Source organism: Peromyscus californicus, unplaced genomic scaffold (genome assembly GCF_007827085.1).
Source record: "Peromyscus californicus insignis strain IS unplaced genomic scaffold, ASM782708v3 Scaffold_7__1_contigs__length_154581171, whole genome shotgun sequence".
NCBI classification, from domain to species: Eukaryota; Metazoa; Chordata; class Mammalia; order Rodentia; family Cricetidae; genus Peromyscus; species Peromyscus californicus.
The window spans coordinates 68,416,582-68,444,059 of record NW_026294595.1 but is presented as its reverse complement, the minus strand read 5'-3'; the positions used below and the strand labels follow the sequence as shown (position 1 = coordinate 68,444,059).

General features: G+C 53.5%; 1 protein-coding gene and 1 long non-coding RNA gene across 6 annotated transcripts; one reads left to right on the top strand and one right to left on the bottom strand.

Annotated features, from left to right (window-relative positions):
• Nucleotides 1–3,370: 3,370 nt before the first annotated feature.
• Nucleotides 3,371–18,982, bottom strand: Chst1 (carbohydrate sulfotransferase 1). 3 transcript variants are annotated; one of them, XM_052723248.1, is made up of 4 exons: nt 18,565–18,982; nt 6,850–6,979; nt 6,404–6,504; nt 3,371–5,469 (listed from the first exon to the last, which is right to left on the bottom strand). In XM_052723248.1, exon 4 carries the CDS (start codon nt 5,425–5,427, stop codon nt 4,192–4,194), a length of 1,236 nt encoding a protein of 411 aa, XP_052579208.1. In that variant the 5' UTR covers nt 5,428–5,469; nt 6,404–6,504; nt 6,850–6,979; nt 18,565–18,982; the 3' UTR covers nt 3,371–4,191. The 3 variants fall into 3 exon arrangements, with proteins under 3 accessions (XP_052579208.1, XP_052579209.1, XP_052579210.1); XM_052723249.1 differs by lacking the exon at nt 18,565–18,982 and adding an exon at nt 17,860–18,451; XM_052723250.1 differs by lacking the exon at nt 18,565–18,982 and adding an exon at nt 17,650–17,766.
• LOC128100711 (uncharacterized) lies at nt 16,681–26,898 on the top strand. Of its 3 annotated transcripts, XR_008214893.1 has the most exons (4): nt 16,681–17,349; nt 19,488–19,741; nt 22,115–22,244; nt 23,832–26,898. It is a non-coding gene; the product is annotated as an uncharacterized LOC128100711 (long non-coding RNA). The 3 variants fall into 3 exon arrangements; XR_008214892.1 differs by lacking the exon at nt 16,681–17,349 and having other exon boundaries at nt 19,095–19,860; XR_008214891.1 differs by lacking the exon at nt 16,681–17,349 and having other exon boundaries at nt 19,107–19,741.
• The last annotated feature ends 580 nt before the right edge of the window (nt 26,899–27,478 follow it).

Here is a 27,478-nt window from a genome sequence, read left to right as displayed (position 1 = left end):
CTGAGACCCAACTCAGATGCCACCACCCTAAAATGACCCTGACTTGTCTAATCTCCAAGAGCAAGGGCATGAAGAATGAGCTCTTGAGACTGAAGGAGGAGCCCGTGGTCATCACAACAAACGAGATTTCTAGCATCAAGTGGATATGTGGCCCCGCTCTATCTGTGGTCCAACCTATGGGTTGCATTGACTGCGGCCATGTTTTCACTTGTTCACTTTCACTAGACAGTGTTTCTTGAACGAATACCCACAGTCCTGCACGTAAAAGAGTCAAAACTGCATGAACATATTGAATACATCTATAGGTAAATGATCCCATCAGCAAAGAGCTTTCTCCCCAAAGGCCCAGGCACATGTGGCAGAGCTTCCTTCCAGTTGAAGGAACCTCTGATGTCTCCCATTTCTAACAGAAAGCCACTCACTGAGGGAGAGAGAACACTGGCTCAGGTTGGTCACAAGGGGAGCCATCTGGGGGCCTAGGGAAATGTCTCGGTCTATAGACTGTTGGCTGTGCAACCACAGGTTCTGAGTTCAGTTCTCAGAACTCACATTTTAAAAAGCCAGGCAGGGTGCTGTGTGCTTGTAAGGCCAGCAGTTGGGCCTGCGGGCCGGCCAGCCTAGCCTAATCAGCAAGCCCAGGTCCCAGTGAGAGATCCTGTAACAGAAACCAATGGCTCCCGAGGAACCTCTGGCCTCCACACACGTGCGCACAAGGAACACATACACTAACCTGCTTTATCAGGGGAAGGACCATGCAGCAGCGGTCGTGACTAAAGCCAGCCTTCTCTGGTGTTAGAGTGGCCAACCAGTGACCACAAATGATGCTGTGCCATGAAGTCAACTGACCTCTTGACATCTTTCCCACAGCCTGGGTGTAACTCCTATAAACCAGAAAGTAGTGACAAGCCTAGGCCTGGCCCACCAGTCCTGGCAGACTTTTGCAGACCAGCTTTTTGGTGCTGATCATATTGCCTCTTCCTCTACAGAGCAGGAATCTCAGCAGAGGCACCTAAATCCCAGGAAGATCCACCCTGGATTCATCAGCCACCTTCACAGTACAAGCCACGGAGATGAAGGACCCGGCTCCCCTTGCACCTAGCTATGTCCCCACGCCCAGGAGTGGAAGGGAGGACTGTCACTTTGGGACTGCACTCATGCAAGCAGAGGTGTGTCTCGGCCGTCCTTGCCCATTTCTTCTCCTTCTTGTAGCTTGGGAAGTCATTAGACCACAGAGCCAAGGGCAACACCTTAGGAAGATGGAGCTTGTCAACAAAGGTAGAGCCAGGGTCTGGGACATCTGGGCACACGACCTGAGACCCCATTCAGACCTTCCTGGTGAGTGGGAATGGAAGAAAACAGGCTAGCTCGTCACCTCACACACATTAGGGTGGTTACCACTGAAAGGGAGGCGGAGGGGAGGAGTTGAAAAGGATGTGGAGTGATGGAAACCTTGTGTGGTACAGCAATATGAAGCAGTACAGAGGCAAGAGAGATAGCTCAGTTCATAACATAGCGGCTTCGCAAGCATGACGACCTGAACTAAAATCCCACATAACAAGTCAGCTGCAGCTGCACACGCACTTGTAACCCCAGCGCTGTGGTTAGAGGAGAAAGGAAGCCTTATGTGGCTTGCTGGCTGCCAGTCATAAACTCCTGGTTCAGGGAGAAACGCTGCCTCGAAGAAATAAGGCGGGGTGACAGAGGACACCTGGCACCTTCCTCTGGCCTCTTTGTATACATGGACACAGGTATGCAACCCACACACAGAAAAGTATGCACACACACAAAAATGATAACATAATAAAATAGCATGACCACTATAGAAAACAGAGCAGATCTTACAAAAATTAAAAATAATTGCCAGAGGATCCGGCAATCACGCTTCTGAGTATATACTCTCTGTTCACAGCACTATTCACAGCAATTGAAACATGGATGTGGCCCAAGGCCCATTGAAGGATTAACAGATAAACAAAATGTGGGATACACTGGCCTTAAAAAGGAAGGATAGGATGATGGATTGTACAAAGTGATGAACCTTAAGGACATTATGCTCGGGGAAATAAGCCAGTCACCAAAAGACAAATGTTGCATGATTCCATTTATATGTGGTACTCACAGTAGTCAGAAACACACAGACAGAAAGTGGGATGGTTGCTAGGAGCTGTGGGAGAGAAAGGGATGAGTTGTTTTGAGGGAACAGACTTTGAGTTTTACAAGATGAAAAGTTATGGAGGAGGATGGTGGTAATGCTTGCATACTATACACGTATTTAATGAGATGTGCACTTAAAAACAGTGAAGGTGGAGGCTGGAGAGATGGCTCAGCAGTTAAAAGCACTGGCTGTTCTTCTAGAAGACCAAAGTTTAATTCCCAGCATGCACATGGAGGCTCACAAGCAACCATAACTCCAGTCCCAGGGGATCCAACAACCTCTTCTGTCCTCCACAGGCGCCAGGCCTGCACACCGTACACAGACAGTATGTGCAGCCAAAACCCCACACACATAAAATAAAGATGATGGCAGCAATGACTGGAGCTCAGATTTATTTTTTCATGGTAAATTTCATGTTACGAAGCAGTGAACTTAGAAATGGCAGCCTGGGGATCGTGGTCCGCTGGGAGAAGGGATTCAGTCCTGGGCCACCTGATCCAACCAGGTAGATGGGCCAGTCCCCTTTTGGTTCTTAAATCAGAGTAAAACATACTGTTCTTATTTTCTATTAAATTTCATGTTACATGTGTTTCTTGGGGTGGGGACTGGGGAGCTTCTTAGAAGAGCCTGCTAGATTGTCCAGGAAAGATGGGGAGTGGCAGCAGACACCCCACTGTGTGCACACCGGGACACTTGTCAGGTTGCTGAGACACTGACCTGTTCCCAGCCCCTGCACTTCTCTCCAGCTTCCTTGGCCCCAGACCTCCTAACAACAGGAGGAACCTCTGGTAGAGGATGGACATCTCAGGACCTCATTCTTACCTGTTCCACTCTGAGTCCCAAAGCCATAGCTCTGTTAAATACTTTGAGCACCCTGGCCAGAAGATGCCACCCATCTTGGCTGATAAAAAGGGAATAAAACTGAAAGCTCCAAACCATCAAGAGAGCTGAAAGGTAGGAGCTCCAAGAGGGAGAGGAAAGGGAGAGCTGGGGGTCCTGGGTGAAGTGGGAGGGGAGCTGGGGATTCATATGGTCATGATAGATCGTTTGTATATACGCAACCATCAAAGAATTTAAAAAGAATATTCTAGTTCTTTTTTAAAAAAAAGTTCCAAATGGCAGGTTTCTCATTTAATTCTCACTTTTCCCTCTCCATCTCATCTCCAAAGCAAGGAATATCCAGAGCCCATTGCTTAACATTCAAAGGCCCCCAAATCACGCTCAGACAATACTGCACACTTTTATTTACAGAAAACACAAATAAAGCATTTCAATTTTCATTTAGCAAACTGATCCACATTTTTTTTGTCTTTTTTTTTTTGGCACAAAGAAATATCACAGAGGGACCCCAAGATCAATCAGAAACTTCTACGATTCATTAGCCATTACTGGTCCAGGGGTAGCCACAAGACTCAGACAGACAAGCTCATCACAAACCAGAGATAGAAAGGAAGTAGTCTCAGTTCACCTCACAGTAAAAACCCTGCTCACCATCAGGCAAAGGTGCACAGGAGAGACAGGTGCCCTGCTCCAAGGGAGGGAGTGGGAATCTGGGGCAGGAAGCAGGGACGGGGGAAGGAGGAACTCTTCTCCTAAACCGGGGAGAGGTGGTCCCCTTGTAGCCATCCTCTTACCTTGAGAAGACAGCTGCAAAACTACAAGTTGTGTGCTGGGGTGCCTCTCCTCATGTGTGCCTGTGTGCACGTGTGAATGTGTGAGTGGGTGCCTGTAAACATTGTCCCCATCCACATAGAGACCCAACAGCCTTGTGTCTGAATGGGGTGGGGGGCGTACCCCACATCACACGCCCTCTGCCCCAGTGATTCCCCTCCGAGACATAGTGCAAATTTCAGGGGCAAAAAGAGGCAGAAGGGGAGTGGGCAGGGGTGGGAAGGACACACAGACAGGGTGGGAAGGACACACAGACAGGGTGGGAGAGGAAGGAGGGAGATAAGGCAACAGTTAAAAAACCGTCCATAGTAGGTCCACGTCAGCAAAACCAGAGCCACCTGCCTCCCACCCCCACCACACTCGGGTCACAAGAATGGTCGGAAATCGCGCTCCTCCACCAGGCTGACGGCCGGGTTCTTCAGCTCCTTCTCCGAGTTGGCCATTTTGTAGCCCAGCTGGGCCAGCACCTGCTGGCATGCGTTCTGGGCGAAGGCCACGATGTCATAGGAGAGGCGGAAGCGCCACTTCTCGGCAGTGGCCGCAGAGTTGCGCACTGTGCCGTACTTGTGCTTGCCCAAAGTGGGGTCGCCCCGAGTATTGTTCTGGATCCAGCGCGCCACGTGACCGTCCAGGGGGATACCCAGGAATTCATAGATCTCCTCTGTCTTCTTCATGGGGTTTCTGGCCAGGTCCTCATAGCGCACTAGCATGTATTTGCCCTTGAGCCAGGAGGGCCGCATCAGGCCAGTGGACACGGAGCTGGAGAAATCCTCGCACACTGTGGTCAGCTGCGTCACGTCCAGGTTATAGGGTTTCCTCCCTGTGCCGTACCAAAGCCGCCAGAGTCGGTAGGTGTCCCGGAAGGTCTCACTCCGGGAAGCCAAGATGCCACGAGGGTCTCGTACCAGCTGGATGACCTTGAGGTTCAACCTAGGGTCTTCCACCAGGGCTCGCAGGTCATTTACCTCAGGCACCCGCACAGTCTTGATGGCCACGTGGCTGCGCTCACGACAAGCCTCAGCTGCCAAGGTCAGGTTCAGCAGGCCGCACTTGCGCACACAATCCCCCTCCTCCAAGACCAGATCAGGGGACCCCGGAGGGTCGCACACTGGACGGGAGCAGAGGACCCTGCTGGCCCCTCGGCGGAAGACCCTGTCAGTGGTGTGGTTGACAGGAGGTGGCTTGATGTAATTCTCTAGAAAGTAGAGATCACAGTCATAAAGACTCCTCAGCAGGTCCCGGCTGGCCCCTAGCATGACCCTACGATCGGCCGGGCTCTTGCCCTGGGTGAAGCGGGGAATGAGTGTGTTCTGGACGTGGTAGAGAGGCTCAAACAGGTAGAAGACATCCATGTGCTGGTTGAAGAGCTGGCCCACAAAGGATGAGCCACTGCGTGTGGTGGCCAGGATGAGCACGTGGGTCTTCCTAGAGAGGTTATAGGGGAGGGTGGGGCCCTCCTCACACAGCCGCTCTGCCAGCCCAGTCTCTGCCAACCCAGGGCAAGTATGGAAAGACTTGGCGGTGAACGTGCGGATGGCGGTGTACTGGATGGCAATGGAGGCCAGGGCAAGGAGGAGGACAGCCTTCCAGGAACATTGCATGGCTGGACACCGTCATGGGGCTGCTGCTCTAAGGCACAGGGTCTGTGGACAGAGGACAGCCAAGGGTTAAGTGTTTTACATGCCAAGAGGCTCCGTGGAATCCAGGAAAACACCCAGGCCCTGCCCAGTGCTCACATATCCCCTAGGATCTACAAAACCTGCACTAGATTATCATTTTCTTGGTGTCTCCTGGGAGCTTCCAAGAGCTAAACAGACAGATTCCCTGAGCCCCAAAAGCTAAGTAAATTGTGATCACAGAGGCCTCATAGAGTGAGCTCTGGTTTCCCTAGCCCAGCCCACTTACTGTGCCAAAGCTCAACTCCCCCAACTCCGGTACTTAGGGGGTGCCTCATGCCATACTCTACCACTGCCTGTGACTTCTGCTGGATCTCCTCCATCATGAACATCATCTTCTAATCACACAGGCTGATACCCACCTTCCCAGACAATGGTCTTTCTCTCCATCCTCTACCTACCCTTAGAGGAAGGATGCACACCAAATTCCTCTCCCCAAACACAAGTCCTTGAGAGCAGGGACCCCTATGCCCCATGAGTTCTGAGTTGACAGTAAAAGTCCATGGTCCTTCTACTTTGCAAAAGAGGAAACCCAGCTACCTCCAAATATGGACTTTGCAGGCCCCTGTGATGGTGTAAGTCAACTGGCCTGAAACAAGGGCAGGTCCCAAAGGTTGCTGGGATGTGGCTCTGCCCAGGACCCAAGGTTTGTTTCTGGCTGTGAGGTAGTGATGCTCACTGCCCAGAGAAACAGTCCTTGGCTTCTCCAAGACACCCCTTCAGCCCTTTGGACCACAGAAAGGAGGATAAGGAGGGGCCAGAGGAAGGGAGAAATGGGAAGTGCATGCCATGGGCTCACAGCATGCCCCAAGCATCTTGCAAGGGATGCTGACTCAGCCACCAGGTCCTGAGAGATACCAAGGCTGCCCCCAGACCCAGTGCCAGGGAGCTCAACACTTACCAAAAAAGGACTGCTGCCCAGTAGAGACTCAGCTGCCAGTGCCTCAGATCCAGCCTGTCCGGGAAGTCCAGTGATCTGCACCTCAGCCCCGTGGCCAGGGGCTGCGGAGACAGCAGGCAGATGGGCTTGGGCTCCAGTACCCCTCTCTTTGCCCGTCTCTGTGCCCCACAGTCTGCTCTCAGACCACAAAACATGACTTTGCCTGCTCCCTGCGTTGACTGCAGACTCAGAGCTCCAGCTGATCTAACGCCACCCCTGAGTCATGAAGCCCCAACTTCGAAGCTGCAACATTTATTGCCCACCCCTGCCCACCTTCAACAAGCCATGATTTCTCTTCCCATACCAGGGCCCCTATGGGCAGGAGCTGTCTAACATGCATGCCCAAGGGCCTGAGGTGGCAGGCGCAGATGGGCTCTGTGTTGGAAATGAATAAAAACAATCCTGACCTTCCAGAATTCAACTGGTCCTGTGATGGAGGTGAGTCAACCCGGGCCTTCAGGTCTAGAAGGTAGCTCCACAGGGACAGCTGGGGACAAGCGTCTTCTTCCAACCATATGCAGCACACACAGCAGCTACCTAAAAGCCAAAGACACACTTTACCAAGCCCAAGTAAAGCACCAAAGCCAGCGTGGCTTTAGTTAACACCTACTAAGCGCTCACACAGGGCTAAGCCCTTTATCCAAATGAGCAAATTCACTCTGTAAGCAGGTTACCAGCCCCCAGCACAGGCAGCAGAGCCTCCCGGGGCCTATGGCCTGCTTTAACCCCCATCTGGAAGCTGTATACCTTCCCTCCAAGCCACAACTCTATTCCTCAAGCGTCAGCACACCTGGCCTTCAAACATGCACCAGATTCACTGCCCCAGCTCATCCATGAATCAGCGTGGGAGGGACAAGAACAGAAGGGGGTGAATTCTGAGACCTGAAATGCATCTTCTCCTTTGTCATTGTGTCTGTTAGTGGTTGGCTTGTGGCTAGTAGGTAAACTCGTATCCTTTGTGCACATCCCCTCCCACAATCTGCCGTGTGCCGACTCCTCTAGAGGACAGGTAAGTGGACCCCTGTCTCCCAAGCAAACAGAGATGCCATTTGGGGTACCCTGTCATTCCTTACAAACTGCTCTGGCAGAACAGGGGCCCACTCCATTGCTCAGACGGAGAATTTAAAGACCACTGTGTGGCTCACAAATGGGAACTAGCAGGGACCTGAGTCCCTCTGCAATCAGAGTCTGACCAGTGCTTCTCATCCCTTCACCGTGGACCCAGCATTCCAAGGAAGAAAGCAGAGCTGCAGACTCTGCTTGCCTGGGGAGAAGCACAGCGTCTGGGCCAAAATGGCCATGCCTGTTGAGGCCTGAGATCTGGGAGTCCCATTTAAAATGTGAAACTCCACTGCCACATGTAGGAATCAGTACTAGGTCGCCACAAAGAGGCAGTCAATAGGGAAAGAGGCACAGTCCAGATTCTTGGGAACCTCTCAGGGTGATCGAAGTCACAGTCTGGACCACACTCAACCTCGCCCCTGCGGCAGAGGACACTGCCCCATGGAGAGAAGACTGAGGGTAGCAGGGAGCCCTCTCTACTTTAATCCCAGGTCCCGCCAGATGCCCCATGGCAAACCCAGCACTCTTCCAAGCAGGAAACACCAGCAACAACAGAGCCCCCTTTCTCCCATCGTGACTCCACTGACCTCTGCCATGTTTCTTCACAGGCATCTACCAGTGATCTAGACCAACAGGCACTGGTCAAAAGCCACAACAAGTCAGCACTCCCAGTCTTCTTGGGTGAATGCTCCACCCTCAGGCACATGCACCCCATTGGTCAGCACCTCACAACCCAATGGGCAGAAAAAGAAGCTGAGGCACCTCAGGTTACAATAGGTTTTCCAAGTTCATGCCCCAAGAAGGGGATCGAGCCAAGATCCTAGCCCAGGCTACATGCTCTGAAAGTCGTGTTCACATCCATTTGTTGGGTCTGCTCCAGTCCCACCTCTACCTCATTCCCTTTGGTTTGTACCAAGACAGATTTCCCTGACCCTCAGCACTCCCACCCTGCAATTCCAGCTCTAAAGAGAGAATGCACGCTGAGTTCTCTTCAGAGCATAGCCTTGCATCTTTCCCAGGAGGGGACGGACATTTCAAGCTCTTTCCCCAATTTCCCTTCCCACCCTACTAGGAGAAGCTCAAAGACAGGTCTAAGAGCTGAGACTGTGCTCAAAGACACACCTCACCTCCCAAGGTGAGGAAATTCCTCTCAAGGTACAGCATGGCCTTGGTACAGTGGGCACAGGTTTGAGACCCAGCTGAGAGCCATGTGCCCACCTTCCAGGAGGGCAGAGCCAGAGTATGAGAACAGGAAGGAGGATGTTAGGACCCACTGCAAGTGCTCTGCTCTGCTGCCAGCCTGGCACAGCCAAACCCAGAGCTGGCCAAGGGTCCTTGGTATGCTGGAGGCATTTGTCCTGGAAACCAGAGTCCCCAGGGCCAGGTCCTGTTGTTCCCAGGCAAGCATGCACTTTTACAAGAGATTTCTCAATGCCTTGGTCTTCCAAGCCCGACTTAGGGGCCCATACACCTTCCCGGTTTTCCAGGAGCTTCTGATATGGCCTCCCTCATTGGTGGGTCAAACCTTGGGCATGGGAGTCCAGAATCCCACCTTCCTGTGAGAGGGCCTAGTAACCACACAGGGGAAGGCTTGGACTGCAGAGTCTCAGTCAGGTTGGGAGTGGAGAATGTTGCACAGGGGAGCTCTAATTTGCAGCTAAGGGCTCAAGCCCACCATCACACCAGCCTGCCAGTCAGAGGGCGCACACATCGGCTAAGCACCAGCTGGGTCTGAATTCACTTTTACCATCTGTAAAGGTGGCCTAACCAGAGCAGTGGTTTTAAATGACCTGAAATATTTATTCATGCCCCAGATTATGACAAGACCCTGCCTTGCAATTGACGAGTGACCTCTGGCACCAGCCCCATGGACCACAGTTCAACCGTTCACCTACCGGGAACCTCTCCTAGATTTCTGAAATAAGTTTTGCTTTGCTTGTTGCCTTAGGAAAGCGTCTCAGAACTAATTATCGGCACCCCTAGAGTCTGCTCTAACAGAGGCAGACCTCTGTAGGGCTTTGTCCACCACTGTTTCCCAAACCACTTGCCCTGCCAGAATTTTCTGCTCTAGGCTGCTGCGATGATATTTCTGCCTCCCTCTAGTGGCCAGAACTGGTAGTACACCCTCCTAACTGACTTTTTGATGTGTTCGAAATTCAGGCCTAATGGGAAGCCAAAAGGTACTGTGTTGAGTAGAAGGTGGAACGTTGCAGATTGCAGTAAGTTGTGATGATGGTATCTCCATCCAGATTCTGGCTTCTGATCCACAGAGAACCTCTTCCTCGGCTTCACACCAAGAGGCAAGTAGCAACAGGCAACCTGACTTTAGCTGGGGCCTTCCCCCACTGCCCTGCCCTCATAGTGCCCAGGCTGGAGAAGCGGTGTTGAACAGAGTGCCACTAGCAGGACTGGCCTGAAGCTTCTGCCTGTCCCTAGATGAGTGACACTGGCCCATACCTCTTTGTCCCTGGAGTTTTCCTCAGAGCCTATAACAAGGACCTCTCTATCTTAAGAAGTGCCCACACCATATTCAGGGCCAGTTGAGGCCACGTTCACATGGGACAGAAGGAAACCCCCGTGGACAGTGGGAAAACTCAAGTCACTCTCCAGAAGAAATCAGTGCTCGGTGTCTCTGTCATCCCCCACCAACCACCAGCCCCAGCCTCATTCGCCGTCCAAGACTGTCCCCCAGAGGCTCAGGGATCCAAGGGCTCTGCCCTTAGCCAAGTCCCTCTTGGTGCCCTGTGGAATTTCAGCAAACCACATCGAGGCTATTTACCTTCCCTGTTTGTTCCACGGGCGCCTTGGAAACACAGTCCGTCTTCCCAGAAAATGCCACCTGTGCCCAGTTTTACACATTCAATAATTTGGAAGTGTTCGGGAACTCCTGGAGCCAGAGTGCAGGCTACTGCCCTCCTTCACAGAATCTGAGCTCCCTCCTTACTGACACTCCCATCCCCGGGTTGTCTAAACAATTGGGGCAAAGGGTGCTCACAGAAGGGGCGGAGGACAAAGCAACGTCAAAACACATGTCCATCTGGGCCATTGGTTAGGGCACGGTGCATGAACCACCCCCGGAGGAGAGACGCTAAGAGGCTATGAAGGAATGGGCACTGTTGACAATCAGCTTTGAGTTTATTATCTTTGGGGATACTCACGGGGAGTGACCTCATCCCTGTGGAAGAGCTGGAGAGGTGTCTGAGGACAGGGTTGGTAACCAAAACCGTCCCCGACACCTACCCCCAGCCTTGGTGTGGAGCCTTGGTGTGTAGCACATTAGTGCTTCCTCCTTAGCTCTGGTGACAATGCCTATCGGCCTTCTCCTCCCCAGCTGTCAACACGTCTGGTCAAGACTCCATTGTCCTACAGCCAAGCACTGACCCTGCGCAGGTAGACATGAGAGCCAATGGTTGGCTGGAAGCTGCTGAGGCCACCCAGGATAAGCAAGGCCTTAGAGGGACCTGAAGGCTGCAGGGAGTGACTGGGGCTCAACTTGGACAAGTGACTTTTTTCCCTAAAACCCCTTTTAGAACAGCCTGGGGAGCAGGGCGCAGAGAGCAAGAGAAAGTGAGCCTGAATATCTGCTACCCAAACAAAGCCAGGACACGGGGACTCCTGGGCTCCGCGGTACCACGCAGACATCCAGGCAGGGGCAGGGGACTTGGGCAGGGAAGAATTCAGCTGGAAAGCGACCTCAGGAAACTGCATGTTTAAACCTGTTCAGCCAGCTCTGACCCACCACGGATGTTTGTTTGGTTAAGGTTTAAAAAAGCAAAACATCCAGGGGATTTTTTTTTTCCTCCCAAGGAAAATGAGGTGATGAAAACAAGGCAAAGAGAAAACAGGAGCAGAAAAGTCTGAAAGAAGGAGCCGGATCAGTTCCAAATGCCAAGTAACTTGTGGGCTTACGGGGTAGAGCTTCCTGGCAGCCAATGGGAAAAGGAAAACAACTGAGCGACATGCCTCACAGGATCCATGAGATAAAAGTTAAAGCGTGTGATTGCAAGATATCTGGCTAATAGAGGTTAGGATCCCTAGATCTCCCAAGAGGTCTCCAAAGCCACGGACCACCATGAACCCAAGCTCCCATACCCACCACACCGTGTGCTGGAGCATCCTGCAGAATTAGCAGGATGGAGGACAGAGTTATCTTGCAAGGGTGATGACCTGTCCAGGGGACAATGGAGGCAAAGAGCTTCCCTTTGGTGCCATACCCGTCTCCACTTTAACTTTAGTAAGGGCTGCAGGTCTTCCCTGCAGGATCTGCATGAGAGAGCCAGGCGTTTTTGTGTCCGACCTCTGGAGCCCTTCGACAGAACCAGACCCTCTTTTGAGCATCCCCAGCGAGAACGGGTCTTATGGCCAGGGTTCTCAAGATAGGCCAACTGTAGAGAGGGTCACTAGTTCTTTATCTTCTCACCAAAGGCACGCTGCAGTCTCCAGGCAGGTCATGCTAGTGCTCATGAGCGCTGGCACTGAGGGCACGAGGACCCTCTCGGCCGTCTCGAGCCCCTCTGTGAAGTTGTCATCGGCCTGGAGGAAAGACCTGCCCAGGGAGGCTGGGTGGGAGCCTCATTCCAGCTGTTTGGTGGCTCAGAAGCTCTGAACCAAATGCTCAACCCCTGCTGCCCTCTGTTGCTCTGAGGTGTGAAATGAGAGAAACATAGCGATCCCAGCCGGAAGCAGGAAGCCAGAGGCTGAGGATAGGAACAGATCAACATGGGGGGGGGGGGGGGGGCGGGGGCGAGTTGAACAGACAAGACCCATGAAGGGGTGTCCAGTGGTGTGAGTTCAGGGACTAACCTAGATCACAACAATCCTGGCTTGGAAATGTTCGCAGTCCCACCTGCAGGGACTTCAGCTTTAGAGGAAGGAAGCTGCTTCTGTCCTGTGTCTGGTGGCCTGGGAGCCAAGGCCTCCCTGACATGGGGTGAATGACTGCCCTCCTGTGCTGACACAAGGGCCTAGTGTACAGGAACCCGGGAGGAGAGATGAGTCAGAAAGCTGGTCCCTGTCTCAGCCAGGCCAGCCTATGAGAGGCGGAACCTGCCCCAGCACCAGACGGAAAGGCCCCGGTTTCCTGTTCCCCCCTCAGCATGGCCATGGCCAGTCGGAAGAGTACTGAGGCCCCACCCACTGGATCCTGGCTTGGTTTGGGCTTCAGTCATCCTCCCAACTTCAAGGATGAGAAAACATCAACAGGAGCCTGAGCACCCGCAGCTGCTGGCAGCTGGCAGCTGGCAGAGTGACGTCCTGTTTCTGCATCCTTAGATCCCTGTCTCCAGCCACCTGCAAGAGGCCCACCTGCCCTGTGTGCACACGAGCTGGAGGTTGGGGGAGTGAGAGAGGATGAAGCACCAAGGCTCGCCTAAGCCCTGAGTCTTAGGTAGGATGGAGCCAACCCAAAGAGATGACCGTGGACCTGGGTCCCACAGGGGGTTGATCCCACCAAGGGACCCCACAAGTAGGGAGAAAGTCCAAAGTCCAACAAAAACAGCTTGTCTATACAGCAAGGCCAGGACACCCATTCAACTGCAATGACCCAAGACCTGGTTGCAACCACAGAGCTTAAGCCCCAGGCCACACCTAAGAACACCAGTCAGCACCAGGACACCAAGGGGCTGATGCAGGGAATGCCAGGACCAAGGAGGCCACCCCAGATAAGCTAGTGATAATCATGACCTCACCATCAATCCTCAATCCTACACCTACTGACCAGACCAGGTTCTGGTGGTGTCACCTGCTGGGGACAGGGGCTACCTGTGGTTCTTCCCAAGGGTTCCCTGCCGTGTGAATGGATCTGACTATCTCACCGCTTCCCAGAGTTCCCACTGTTTCCCTGATGAATGACAAGAATAAAGATGATCACAAGTGGATATGGCTCTGTTACCTTCTGCACCCCAACTCAGGGCTCTGGGGGAGTTATGACCTAGAAGCTATGACCCAGGAATGTCACCGTCTGCTGCAGCCAGAGAACATCAGAGAATGACTTTGTAACTACAAGGTCTGAAACTGGGTGGACTGGGTGCAGGGTTTAAGCTCAAGGCCTGGGGAGGCAACCCTTCTCTCTGCACCTAGACCTTGCCACCCAGGCTGGTACCAAGGACATGCCTGCGCGTCTCATTTGCCACCTCTCCCAGGTGACAGAATTAGGAGCATCACACTCTCCCCATGCTCATGACAAGTTGAACGAACATCTCTGGTTGCTGTGAACAAAGACCTCTAGAGTAAAGTGTAACGTAGCTGTTCCCCCAGAGTTCAGAACCGTGGTGTGGCTGCCACGCATCACCCCAAGGGACCGCCTGCAAGCTCGGGGTGCAGACACAGCTGTGTCTGCTTCACAGGTAAGACTCTGAAAGGTTATATAACGGGCCAGAGAGATGTCTCATCGGGTAAAGGTGACTGCCACCAAGCCTGATGATCAGAGTTTGATACCCAGGACCCATGCAGTAGAAGGAGAACCGCCCACAAGTTATCCTTCGACCTCATCAAAGGTACTGTGGCACGCACACATCCACATATGTACACACACAATAAGATTAAGAATATATAATTTCCCTTTTAAAGAAAGAGCATTTAGGTGGCTGGATCACACCTAAAGCTTACCTATAAGCTTTCCTTTCCCTCTGGCCTCCTGCAATTTCTGGAACCCTGCCCCCAACTTAGTTTTCCTGACCCTGTTGGTCCATCGTCCATGCTGGAGGGGGAAAGCCAGACCCGCAGTCTTAGGCAGCCTGACCCTCTCTGAGCCTGGCACGCGGGAGGACAAGGCCACGCCCGGTTCACAGGGCTCAAATGAATCAAGTGAGTTCTCAGCACAGGGATGGGTCTGTGGCCATCACTCAATTAGTGCTGTCTTCAGAATGTCAGCAGCACAGACATGTCTGTCCTTTTCTCTACCCTGCAGAATCCTTGAAGGATAGCTCCAGGGATCCCTCCCTCAGTGTCCATCTTGGGGCACCTACACACTCAAAAGTCCCAACAACTCACTGGTGTCCCAGAGACTCCAGAGAAGGGGGGGCGGGGAGGGGGCTTGCCTTCCTCCACATCCCTGGGAAGGAGACCGTGCTACCGGCAACCCCCAGCTCACAGCCCTTCGAGCTCTAATCAAGGAACAAACACAAAGAGAGAATCTCTAAACATTTGGAAATTGCGGGAACCCTGTGCCCCCACACGGCACTGTGGGGATTTATAAAGAACAAATCATGCCTGACAAACTTGATAGCTTTCTTGATAGAATTACAAGACTGGTGGATGAAGGAAATGCAGGCAGGGTAATATATCTTGATTTTTAGCAAAGCATTTGATACAGTGCCTCGAGTAATCTTACAAAATTAATTCAAACAGACTTGGCCCTCAGCTCTTGTCATGGGGCCTAAGGGCAGGAGGGGACATGTCCCAAGAGTCCTGAGTGGACGAGGCAAGGCCAGGGGCAAGGGCTGGAAGGCAAAGAGTCTGAGAGTGGGGGCAGAGCTGCCGGGTCCGTGCCAGGCCACATCTTATCTAACATCTTCATTAATGATCCTGAGAGAGGGAGTAAACAGTCCGTTAATGAAATTTGCAGAGGATATTAAATTGTAAGGTGTTGTGAACACCAATGAGGACAGTAAAGTGGTCCAGAGAGACCCAAGGCAAGACCCCGAGAGCTGGCAGGGACGGGGGTGGGGGTGGGGGTGGAAGGCAGTTGCCAAGCTCCTTGGAGAGCTAGAGGGAAGGAAAGGGGCATCCCCCCCGCCCCCACCGCCCCCCCCCCCCGCCTGCTGTGCAGCTGGGAGAGGTCACAGCTAGCTTGGGTTCTGGCCTGGCCGAGCAGGTTAACCCCAGGAATCTTATTTTGGGCGTCTGTAAAATAGAAGAGGCAGCAGATAATTCCCTTGCAGCTGAGATAGCAGGTAGGGGTGGGTGGAGGGAGTTGAGGGGATTTGGGACAGGATTCCACCTAACAAGAGAGGGCCCTGCAGGCCATGGGTGTGCTGCATTGACAACCGGGGTTCAGGGAGGAGACTGTGTGTGTCACTGGCAGCCTGAATCTTCCTAGGCCATGCCCCTGCCCCCATACTGCTGGGGCTGGCCCTGTTAGCCTAAACCTCTCCCAACCCTACCAGCTCCAACCTAAGGACTGTGCTCCCAACCCTGATTCTCATAACCAGATGGACCAGCCTCCCCAGAATCAGGGGAAGGGGCCTGAGCCCTTCTCTCTGCCACAGGGCCCCGTTCTACCTCTACCTCTTCTGTCCTAGCCCCAAGGGTCTCAGCAAGCAACTCTTCCCCAGGATGCTGAAGCAAAGCCATGTGGCCTTGGAGGGTTTCTTCTCACAAGGTTCCTGGGCAGGGAAAGTCTCCAAAAGAGCCAGGCTGCAGAGCACCAGGCTGAAAAAGCCTAAAGTAAATCTCTATGAGAAGAAATGAGTGCCTGATTCCCGGCAGGGGTGTCAGGGCTGTGAAGGACCACTCTTCCCAAGCAGGCCAGCCCTGGCAGGTGTCAGACCAGCAACTGGGACACAGGGGAGGGAGCCTGGTGAACCTCTCCCCATTAGGTAAGTAACCATGACACTCTCCCATCACACACTGTGGTGCTGTTGTGTGTTCCACATTAATGAACTTGACCTTCAGGAGCCTATTAGGTAGGTATTGCTATGGCCCTCAGTTTACAGAGAAAGAAACTGAGGCATTGAGAGGTCACCAGAAGCTTGAGAACCTAGATCATGGAGGTGTCGGTTGCTGGCCAGTAAGTGGCCCCCAAGGGAGAATCCTAGCCCATGGAGAGAGGCAGCCTCTCTTCTGGGGAGATCAGAGCCTTCTTTGCCCATCTATCTTTCCCAGCAAAGGGAGTTGGTCCAGCTCTAGCACACTTGTGGAGCCTGATTTTACTATATGTTTCCCTTCCTTCCCCCAATGCCTTGCTACACCGAGTCCTCTGAACAAGTCTGTTTCCATGGAAACCATACAGTGACTCAGGGCTTCGGGACCTTCTCAGAACCAGATTATGACTATCAAATGCTCTCCCTCCTCGCACACTTTCAGACTCCCAATGTGTAAGGATGGGGTACAGCAGATGAGCAAGAGGGACCTGGGGGGCACAAACGAGACCTCGCTGAGAACCTGACACCCAGGGCTCCTGCAGACTCGGTGGAACAAAGATACATCCCTCCTCCGGGGCAGCCTGGGGTATTACCTGCACTAGCACCCTCCACACAAGCCTCCCTTTGGAGCTAGGGTCCTTGGGAGAGGGCACAGAGATCTATGCCATCCTCTGAGGAGAAGTGACCTGGGGACCAGGGCAGAGAGAAGGGGGATAACTTAGGATGCTCAAAAGGAAAACATCAGCCCAAAGCTCCACAACTACTCAGCAAAGAGGGAAATGGGGATTTGAAGTCAGGGGAGGGGGGATGGGAAAGGGTCGGCCGCACTGAGATGAGGAAACAAGGTGTTTGGTGAGGGAGGAGGTGAGATCTCAAAGCCCAGCAGTACCGGGAGGGTCAGCAGCGGCGGCTCTCTCTTACTTACACACCTCTCCTCTCCCCACAGACACTGTGGTCTGGGCTGCTCTTGGGCCACTCACTCACCAAGATCAGGGACAACAAGCAAGCAGTCAAAGGTTGCGGTGACAGGTCCCTGCAGGGGTCCAAGACCCAAGGACATATCCACCCCCTCCCTTCCCCAGCAGCTCCCTAAAGCCCCAAGAGGGCGGGGAATAGAATAGGTTGGAAGCTTGATCTCTCCCTGGTGAATCCAGAGTGTGAGTCATGACGGCAGAAGCACTTTGTAAAAAAGAAAACAGGGTCACCATGATGCCTCGAAGTGTGGCGGCTACTGGGGACTGGAGCCTGGGAACTGCCTGCCAGGTAAGGTCTCTTTGTGAGACAGCCCAGCCCCACCTAAGGGGCTGAGGAACCAGGGAAAGTATCTCTCTCCCTGGTCTATAAGCTTCCTGTCTGCTTGCCTCTTACACCCACTGGTATCTCTGTGGCTTTCCCAAGCGGCTCCCTGCCCATCCAGAATGCCTGCCTCCTGCCGCCATCCTAGGTCCCTTCTTGTCCCTAGGTTCCACCAGATACTGGGCTGAATTCCTATTCCCGAATGGACATGCACCTTCCCTGTCCCAGCCTCAACCTCCCAGCGGTCAGCTCTAACATCCCTAGCACCTGGATGCCTGGATTCCCTGGTGCCCAGGAGCCTCTTGCTTAAACAGTTGTTAAGTCCATCAGGAAGCCAGAACTAGGAATGTAATCCCGAGAAAGGGTAGGCCTGGAGTAGGGAGAGGTGACACAGTGAGACCCCTGAAATCAAACCAAAGTGCTCCCCCCCCCGCCCCCCGTCCCCGCCTCCGCCCCAGCAGGACCGTGAGGTCTTACCTTCCTCAGATAGCTTGGCCTTTTAACCCATGGATCCCAGCTAGAGCCACAGTCGATTGTTACTGTAAAGTCAAACACTGCGTCCCTTCCTGGAGCCTGAGAGGAGCTGACCAACCTCCCCGAGCCCCGACCCCAACCCTCCACCCCTGTCCTACTCAGAGAGGAGCTAGGGTTGTTTGGGCGTGGAGGGCTCTGCACCGGCAGGCAGCCCAGCCTCCTAAGGGCCCATCCCATCACAGCATAGTGGGAGCGGATGCAAGACCGAGGCTAGACGCAAGAAGCTGGGACAGTGCTTTGCCTCAGGGTGTAAGCCTGGTTTGGAAAGTTAGAGGAGGCACCGGAACCTCAGGGTCTCTGGAAGCCTTGGCAGCCCCGAGTCGAGCTGTGAGATGGTGAACCCGGAGCAGACACCCGAGTGCATTCCGCAGCAGAAAGGGAGCTCCGGGCCGACGCTTATCCCAAGTTTGCTGCCCTCACCAGATGGGGGCAAGGAGGGGCTGGGGCGATCGCCGCGCTCCGGGTCTACCAGCCCAGCCAGCCCCTCCCAGCACCCAGCACTCTGCGGTCCCCCGCCACCGCCTCCGCGCACCGCCCAGAGACACCGGCCCCGAGCTAGGGGCGTCTCCCGCCGCGCCCGCGCCCCTCCCGGCTGCTGCGGTGCAGTCCGCTCCCGCCTTCCCCGGAGCCCGCGGGGCCCGGCCATACCTGGTGGCAGGCGCGCTGGGAGCCGCTGCAGCGCCCAGCGCCGGCTCCATCCTTGGTCTAGAGTCAGGCTCGTCGGGAGCCCGCGGGTGGCGGTGGCGGTGGCGGCGGCGGCGGCATCCTCCTCCTCCCGCGCCCTGCTCCTCGGCCTCCCTCCTCCCGAGCCTCTTCCTCCGCCTCCACGCGTCCCTCACGGGCCCCTCTCCATGGCCCGGGGGCTCTAGCCCGGGGTGGCTGGCGCAGCACAGTGCCTTCTCCCGGGCAGAGAAAGAGAGCGATCGCTGGTCAGAGGGGCGCAGGGCCAGTGATCCGGACCCTGAGCACTGCAACCCCAGGCTCCGGAGGACAGTAGCAGCCACGGAGGCCGGAGCCTCACGGAGCACCCTCCTCGCGTCCCCGAGCCTAAAACAGCGGCCGCTGCTTCAACACCGAGCTAGCGGGTGGCAGGCGCTGCGGTCCCGGCTCCACCCCCAGCGCCACCCGCCCCCTCTCCGCCCCACCCCGTCAGCGCGCGCCCTCCCGCCCCCCGCGCAGCCCAGGCCTCGAGCGCCGGGACACCCCCTCAAGCAGGGGACTGGGGGCCAACCCCCCACCGGGCAGGGGCAGCCACGCCCACTCCGAGTTGAGGAGGCCAAGCGGTAGGAGCCTCGGTACCTCTTGGCCTGCCCTCTCTCCCGCACCCCCAAGAGGGAAGGCACCGCTCTATCTATGCAGCCAAAACCTCTGGATCTCCAAATCTGGCTACAGCTCCAACCTGACCCTGGGTCCCAATAGCTATCCTCTGTCAGCGGAACCAGAGCAGAGACTCCCGAACCCAGAACCGGAGTCAGCTTTCCACCACATACCCGTCTTCCCTGGTCCTGCTCCCTTCACCCCCAAGTAGAAATGTTTCTCTTGCCCCAGAGACTGTCATCCCTTCTCGGCAGGGCCCGGGAGGAGCTGGTGAGACACTAGAGTTTCTTTGCTGGAGGAAGCCTTCCACCCGGTCCCTTCCTGCCGAGCTACATCTGGCCTCCCTGGTGGAACCAGGACAGCAACAAAGCCCTTGCATCACCGTGGTCCTTCATTCTCTACACAAATATTGACTGAGCATCTCCTGCATGTCATAAGCACCAAGCACTAGCCAGTGACAAGACAAACAGACCCCTGAACTCTCAGTGTGGCCTGGAGGAAAAACAAGGTAAACTGTGGCCCCTGAGCAGGAGGGGAAGGAAAACCTGCTTCTGCCTATCCACCACCAAGGCTTCCCCACATACAAACCCAGGCCCCACCACGGCCTGTTTCCCTGGCTGAAGATGGGTACGTAGTTTGGAGGGCTCTGACCATGAGATTGTCCCAAGGCAGTGGGAGAGCCCTGAGCTCCCATCTCGAACATCGCTAAATTCTCCTGGAATCTCTCATTTCCACGGTCGATCACTCCTGACACGGGTGCCGAGAACAGCCAGGGTTTTGAAAATGAGGCCTCCCAGGGCAGAGGGGCCTTTGTGGGTTTGCTGTGGGACTGCATGATGCAGCCTCTCTTGTGCCTCAATTTCTTCATGGGGAAAATGGAGATACTGATTCTTATCTCCTAGGGCTACTGTGAACGCCAGAGAGTGAAAGAGATGTAGAACACACAGTGCCTAACCATGGCAGTGGTTGGTTGTGGAATATTTGCTTGCTCACTAAGTGAATAATAGAATGTCTTGGATTCTCTGGGAGACCCCAATAGGCATATCTTCACAAAAGTTTCTACATGCAATCAGATGGCATGAAGGCCCCTGCCCCAAGGGTCCCAGGAAGCCAAACAGTCATTTATCTTGGTTACAGTTGCCAGCTCCTAATTATAAGCTCCTGTCCCCCACAACCTCCTCAGAGAAGGCAGCGAGCACCACCTTTCATGCGGTCCCCTGAAGCAGTAGCTCTAGCAGCAGCCGTGACCAGGAGCCCTGATGTGTCCAGGAGCCCTGCTGTGTCCAGGAGCCCTACTGGGCTTGCCCACTCAAGGCAGGGCTCAGCCCCAACATTGAAATGGTCGCATGGCTTCAGTCGCCTATTCACCCCACTGGTAGGTGATTGTGTTCTGAAATGGCCAAGAGGAGGGAGCCAAGCTTGCAGGAGCACCCCAGGCTTCAGACTCCCTCCCATTTCTCCATGGAAAACCTGGCTCCCATCACCCTGGATGAACCAGAACATTCTCTCTCACCCAGGTTAATCCCCGCCCGAGTTTCATCTAGACAAGAATAGCCAGAGCTGGAGCCTCCTCTATCTCCCATTCTCAGGTCCCAGCAACTCATGTTTCAAACTCTGCTGTAATTCAGGTGGAGAGGAGGGTGTGCTTGAAATGTGAAGATGGAGTGGAATTGGAGGAAAACATATTCAAACCCTAAAAACAGACAAAGACCTGGTCTCAGGAGCACCACGATTCCGTTTCTTGTCGCCTGGAATCTCCCCACATAATGAAAATAAGTGTTTCTTAGGTGCCTACTATGTGCAAATCACTGTGGCCAGTGCTGTCAGGGAAAGGGGCAGAGAAACAGATGCAAAGGCTTTGTGCTCAGGAAGCTTGGCTCCTGAGCACGCAATGAAACAGCAAATAGTCCCTGGTGAGGGGTGGGGAGTGGAAGTAAAGAGCACAGACTGCTCTTGAGAGAACTCCTCAGATCTCAGGACCTATGTCAGGCAGCTCACAACTGCCTGTGGCTGCAGCTCCAGGGCGATCTGATGCCCTCTTCTGGCCTCCACTGCACATCTACACTTGTATGCAAGACACATAACACACACATACTTTAAAACAAATGTTTTATTTAAAAAAAAAAAAAACTTCAGAAAGAATTGTCACTGGAAATGTGAATTTTTTGAAGTGACCTAGTAAGTCAGAGGAAGATAAAGCCTTGGAGGGTCATTCAGAAGGGCTTCTGGAGGAGGAGAAAACTCCAGGAGCTAGAGTTTGTGGGAAGAACAGGGCATACAAGGCAAAGGAAGAAAGAGCAGCCAGCCTGACTCTTTGACGGTAGGTAAAGAGACTGCTAGTAATATGGCTGAGATCGCTTTGTTGGATCCTCAAAAGCAGCCTGATGTGGTAGGAATTGCCATTCCCACTTTACAGATGAACAAACTGGGAGCCGAAGGAGTCACGTGACCTGCCAGGTTGCAGAACTAGTTAGATATACAGTAAGTAGCCAGGCCAGGGCCTCCCACTGGGGCCACACTGGGCCAGCCTGGTTTAAAGAAGTATCTATGGAAAGGACCGGAGGCCAGGTGGGCCGAGGGTGGGGCTTTCAGCATCTCCCCGACATAGGTGCTTCCCTGACCAGAGCCCCTGAACAGGTCTCCCAAGAATTCAATGTGAGTCATTTCCTCCTCTGCCCCAGCATTTGGGTCTCAGAGGCAACTGGAAATTTGTTAAGGGATTTGGGACTTGGGATCCCAGTGTTTTAATCTCTTTCAAGTGTCCATGTGATGGCAGTCTGTGCCACCCACCTTGTTATTTCAGTCGACTCTGAGAGATTGATGGCCCGGGCTTTGATTTCAGATGTGCAGCAGAGCTCCTTTGTGTCCTGTGTCTCCCTAGGACGCTGATAAGGCTACAGGCATGCAGGGGGCAACTCCCAGCTGTCCCTGGACTCCAGACCCAAGCGCTTCAGTCCCTGTAGAGAAAGTCCCAACCAGAACAGCCTGGGCAAAGCAGGTGGGCCCAGCAGGTAAGCCTACCCCACGTCCACTGCTGAAGAAGGTTGCTCAGTGAGAGCACTGGTGGACAAGCTGGGACTCCAAAAGGGGCAAATGACTTACCCACAAGGAGATGCGCTCAGCCTCCACGCAAGTCTACGGCTTCCTGAGAGAAAGACCTCTAATACTTCCCTACTTCTGCTTCTGCCCTGTTTCAGATGTGTTCCTTTTCTAGAAAAATGAGAGCAATAGCTCCATGGTTGAAATGAAACAAGTGTTTGAAGCCTTACCTGTGACCAGACACAAGTTAGATCCTCAGTATTATAGTAAGCTGTTGTTCCCTGCGCTTCTCTGGGGCCAGAGGCCGCCAGACCCGGTGAGCTCATAGCTTCAACAGGCTATGCTGTGGAAAAGGAAAAGGAAAAGCCTTTCCTGATCCTTCGGGTCCTCCAGCTGAGGCCGCTTGAAAGCTGTCCCCCTGCTGTAGAGGGACACTGTGCTGGCCCCAGGCCAGCCGGTCACCAGCCATCACCACTGGCTATCTGTTGTGTTCTTTGCTCCTGCAGGAGGTTTCGAGGGTCTCCCTCCCCCCAGAGTGCAGGAAGACCACCACCTTCCCCAGTACCCTGGGGCCCAAAGCAACTCTGCTACCTTTGTCTCCAGGAACCTCCCGGCAAACAGCTCTTCCTTCTGGCAGTTGTAGCCTTTAACCTCTGACCTCAAATCCAGGGGCCTTGGACAAAAGCCCTTCTCCCTCTTGACTGTCTTGCTCCTTCAAGCCACTCCAACAGAAAGTCCCCTCCTTCCCAGTTACAGACCCAAGTCCCCCAGGGAGAAGAAAGGAAGCCACCAAATCCTGGAAGGGAGGGAACAGAGAAATTCAAGGGTTTGCTCTGGTCAGGAGCCAGACCAGACTACAACTGCCATCTTGTGACACACTTGTTACCAGCAGCTCCCAGCACCACCCTACCCCAAGCTCTTGGCCTCCCTGGGTCTGATAGGGACAGGGAGGCAGAGTGACCTGGGGACTGGGACAGAGGGGGCAGGCTCCAGGCTCCCGAGCCTCCAGGCTTTATCTTCCTTCCTTGACCTCATGTGGTTCAGCAAACGCTTGCCAAGGTAAGTGGTATTCAAGTCCCCTAAGTTCCCGAAAGGAAGGAGAGGTCGAAGAAGGCCAAATGTCCACTTCCTTCTGAGGAAGAAGCCTTTCCCAGCCCGCTCTGCTGGCTCTTGCCTTACTCAGTGAAAAGACTCAGGGGCCTAGCTGGGGACATCTGGGCTCTTGGGACCTTCTCGCCACCTTCCTGCAGTGGGAGTGGAATGGCGGCCTCAGGCCCAGGTCTGGCTTATTTAAGCACAAACACCACCACCACCACCACCACCAACACCACCATCACCATAGATCTGGCACCAGAGCCAGATCCTGAGACACTGGCTACAGAGTCTTGACCCAAAACAGCAAGGTCTGTGACCCTGCAATCCTGCCACTGACCTAACAAGATGATACTGTGAGCATCTCACAGGCCCTGGGGTGCAGGGGGTGGTAGAAGTTGGAGGCAAATAGCAGAAGAGGATGATTATGGGCTGCATTAAAAATTCTTCCCCTGTGTAATTCTCAGGCTTCTATGGGGCTGTTTCCACGGTGAAGAGAAGCTGAACCCAGGGAAGATAGGCTCCTGGCCCTGTGGCTACCCACCCTGCTCCTGCACTCAATCCTGGACAAGACACTTCAGCACGGAGTTGACGGTCCAGCTGAGAGTCTGGCAAGTGCCAGAGAGAGACTGCAGGCAATACCAGCCCCAAGTCCTGTGGCAAGGCCTCTAATTGGCAGAGATAGAAAGGGAATGGCAGTATGTGGGTCCAGGAAGTAATTCAAGGGCTTATTCTGGGACTATCTGAGGCCACAAGGACTCCGAGACCATATCCTAGGAGTAAGAGCTACCTAGAACAGCCACGACTCCCTCACACTTCAAGCCCTCAGGAAGCCTGACTCTTGTCTGAGAAGCCCACTCCTGATGCCCCTCCCTGGCCTCTGGCCTGGCCTTTTCCAGTCTTCCCTCCTACTTACCCCTCTGCCCACCCCGCTTGCTCATGGAAGAGACAAGGGGTTTGATACCTTCTGGTCCCCAGCTCCACCTTTCAGCAAGCCCTGGCCGGGGTTGAGAAGGCTGGAGGCACTTCTGGAACATTCTCTGCAGGCAAGGGCAACAGGCAGGGCAGGGGTAAGCATTGCCTCCAACAGGCAGGAATCAAAGGGGGGAAGGTCAAGAGGCAGTGTGATCCAGGGCCATTTCTGAAGTCTTTCTCAGGAATGCTATAGCAGGATGACCTGGAGTGTCAGTCCAGAGTGCCACACCAGGGAAGTCTGGGGTGCTTCCTGAAGAAGGAAAGACCTGGTAATGGAGGTCTGGAGCTTCCATGGGACCCTCAACAGGACTACCCACACTTACTCATCCCGGGAGAGAGAAGAGAAAAACAGATATTCACTGACCATGTCTCTTACCTGTACTCCAGCCTCTTATCCAAGGTACCAGCTCTAAGGGCATTATCTACCCTGACTCAGGAATCAAGGAAGTGTATAGTAGGTACCAGGCCAGGAGGAGCTTGGATCTTCTTCAACTGCAACTGCAGCCAGCCTCCTCATCCAACAAAAACAAGACCCACATCATCTAGCTCCCTCAGGGTCCAAGCCTTCTCTCCATCAGATACAAGGCCCAGAAATGCCTGAACGGCTGGGAAAGGCCTTCTACTCTGCTCAAGCCTATGTAAGCAGTGCCACAGAGACCAAAAAGATGTCCAGGAGTCCAGGGTGTAACGCTTAAGACATCCACTAAGGACATCTCCCATTCCTCAGTCTTTAGGGCCACCTGGAGGCTCTTTTGACCAAATCTTGAGCTGGGATTACAACATCAATACCGTCTAATCCAGCCCCTCCACCCCTGCAATGACTAACCGTTAAGAGATACTGGGTGTGTAGGCAAAGTGCCTCTCTCGCCAGGCCAGCAGGAGCTCAGACTCTCTCCCTTCCTCTCTCTGAAGAATGGTTGTCCTGCCTGCCAGGGGTGGCAAGCTTGTGGTCTGGACACTGAGGTCACTTCTCCCACTGGACAGCCCAGGCCTGGTCAGTGCCACACCTGCAGGACTCCAAGGACTCAGTCCAGGAACAATGGGGCCATTCACTCCACCTAGCTTGTGCATAGTGACCCTCTCAGTCTGTCTTCGTGGCTAAACAGTGTATTAAGTGTGTACTTGTGTGTGTGTGTGTGTGTGTGTGTGTGTGTGTGTGTATGAGAGAGAGAGAGATGGGGGTAGAACTGAAGAGTACAAGCAGAGGCAGCAGCAGGAGCACCAGCCAGGGATTTGTAAGAACACCAATCACCTTTATTGAGCAATTACTACACATATGCATTATCCTCAAAATACCCTGTGATCCAGTTCCAATGTAACACCTCAACACATTTTTGGCATTGCCAGGGCCTTGTGCATGCTAGGCAAGCACTCTACCACTGAGTCACATCTCCAGCCCGCAAGCCACATTTTAAAGAAAACAGAGGTGATAGTGACTTCTGCACAGTGGCCTTGACTAGGAAGGAGCAAAGGGGGTCTTTCTGAAGCCCCATTCTTAAGGGTTGCAGTCACATGGGTGTGCATATCTGCAGAGGTCCACTGTGTGGCCCACTGAAGAACTGTGCGAAATAGAAAAATGGTGTCTGTTGCATCCATGGGATAGAACTCTTCCCAACTGCAAAATTAAATTTCCAACAAGGAAGTGCTTTGGATACTCACATAGGTTTCCCAAAATAGTCCACTAAGTGGAAAAGAGCAGCATGAAAGACAGAAAAATGTGCAGATGCTTATTCTAAAATTCCATCTATACATGTCTGCTGGTGTGTGTAGATCATCTCCAGAGAGACCCACAGAAACCACAGCTGCTTCTGGGGACAGTAGCCATCTGGTCCAAGACAGAGGCAGGAGGAAACGCTTCCAAATACAGCCTTTGCTTCACCTGTGGGAGCAAATCACTATTCAAAAATGAAGGGAAATTAAAGCAAACAATCAGAGATCCTAAACTGCAGCTTCCCAGGTATTATTATCCCAATGACTTTTGTGCATTTGAAACCAATAGAAATCTTGACACCAACCTTAGGGCTGTGGCTGCCCCTTCCCCCTAAGGTCAAGGCTGACCTCTACTACAGACTCTCCAGGACCCAGGTTGAAGCACCAGAGCAACTACAAACTTCAGAAAGCCAAGCAGCCCTTGGACCCCCGAGTGGGGTGTGTGATGTAGAATGCAGATATTTCATCCCAGTTTCTCAGGCCAGGGTGACTCCTCAAGACTACCACACAGCCCAGTGGCTCAGAGCCCACATCTCTGCCTCCTCCCTGGTGTCTGCCTACAGACCCCAGCTAACAGGGTCTGGGGCTGAGGACCCTGGACTCCAGGAATCCAGACTGAGAAGCTTATGGAAGCTGTCACCCTAAGCTAAGGGAAAGATCATGGGAGTAAAAGCAACAGGGCTTTTGCTGACACAGCTGAGCACATGGCTTCTTGAAAAGATCGAGTGTGACTTACGGTCCTGTGTTCAAATACCACTCCCACCAACGTGCTGGCCTTCAGACCTTAGGCGAGCAGAGCCATCTCTGTGCACCTGTTTTTTCCGTTTCAATAAAAACGATGGCACCTACTGTCTATTTGAATGATTATGAGGATAACTGGGTCAACAATGATCCCTGATCCCTGAACCTAGAGGAAGGTTAGGCATCTTACAAAGAAATCCCAGATAGCAATAGGGTCTTACCATCAAGTTTTGGAAGGTAACCGAGAGTATTGGCAATAGCCTGTAATTTTAGGGGTCTATGGGACCTCACTAGCCATCCCTGGCATTGACCTTTTTATTTCTCAGCCTGAGGTGTCTAGTGGAGGTCTTGTTACTTACTCCACTATAGGGTAACTCCATTTAGTGTGATCAGCTAGCTCCCTGCTCCCAACAGCATGCCATGTCTTCCCCGCCATTGTGGACTTCTAGACCTCGGGAACCATAAGCCAAAATAATTTTTTTCTAACTTAAAAAAGAAAGAAAAAGAAATCTCAGGAGGAAGTGCTAGAGCTGGAGCTTCAGCCATTCGGCCGCTAAGAGCCTTTGTTAAGGAAGGACTGGGCCAGGCCAGGCCAGACACCATGATCAGAGCAGAGATTGTTGTAAATTTACAAAATGCTGTACCTCCTCCTGAAGGGGTGAGCGGGTATCTCCTGGGTTCCCTCCTA

Bases quoted from the DNA above. Each gene is read 5' to 3' on its own strand.
- Chst1 (XM_052723248.1), bottom strand. From the start codon at position 5,427: ATGCAATGTTCCTGGAAGGCTGTCCTCCTCCTTGCCCTGGCCTCCATT.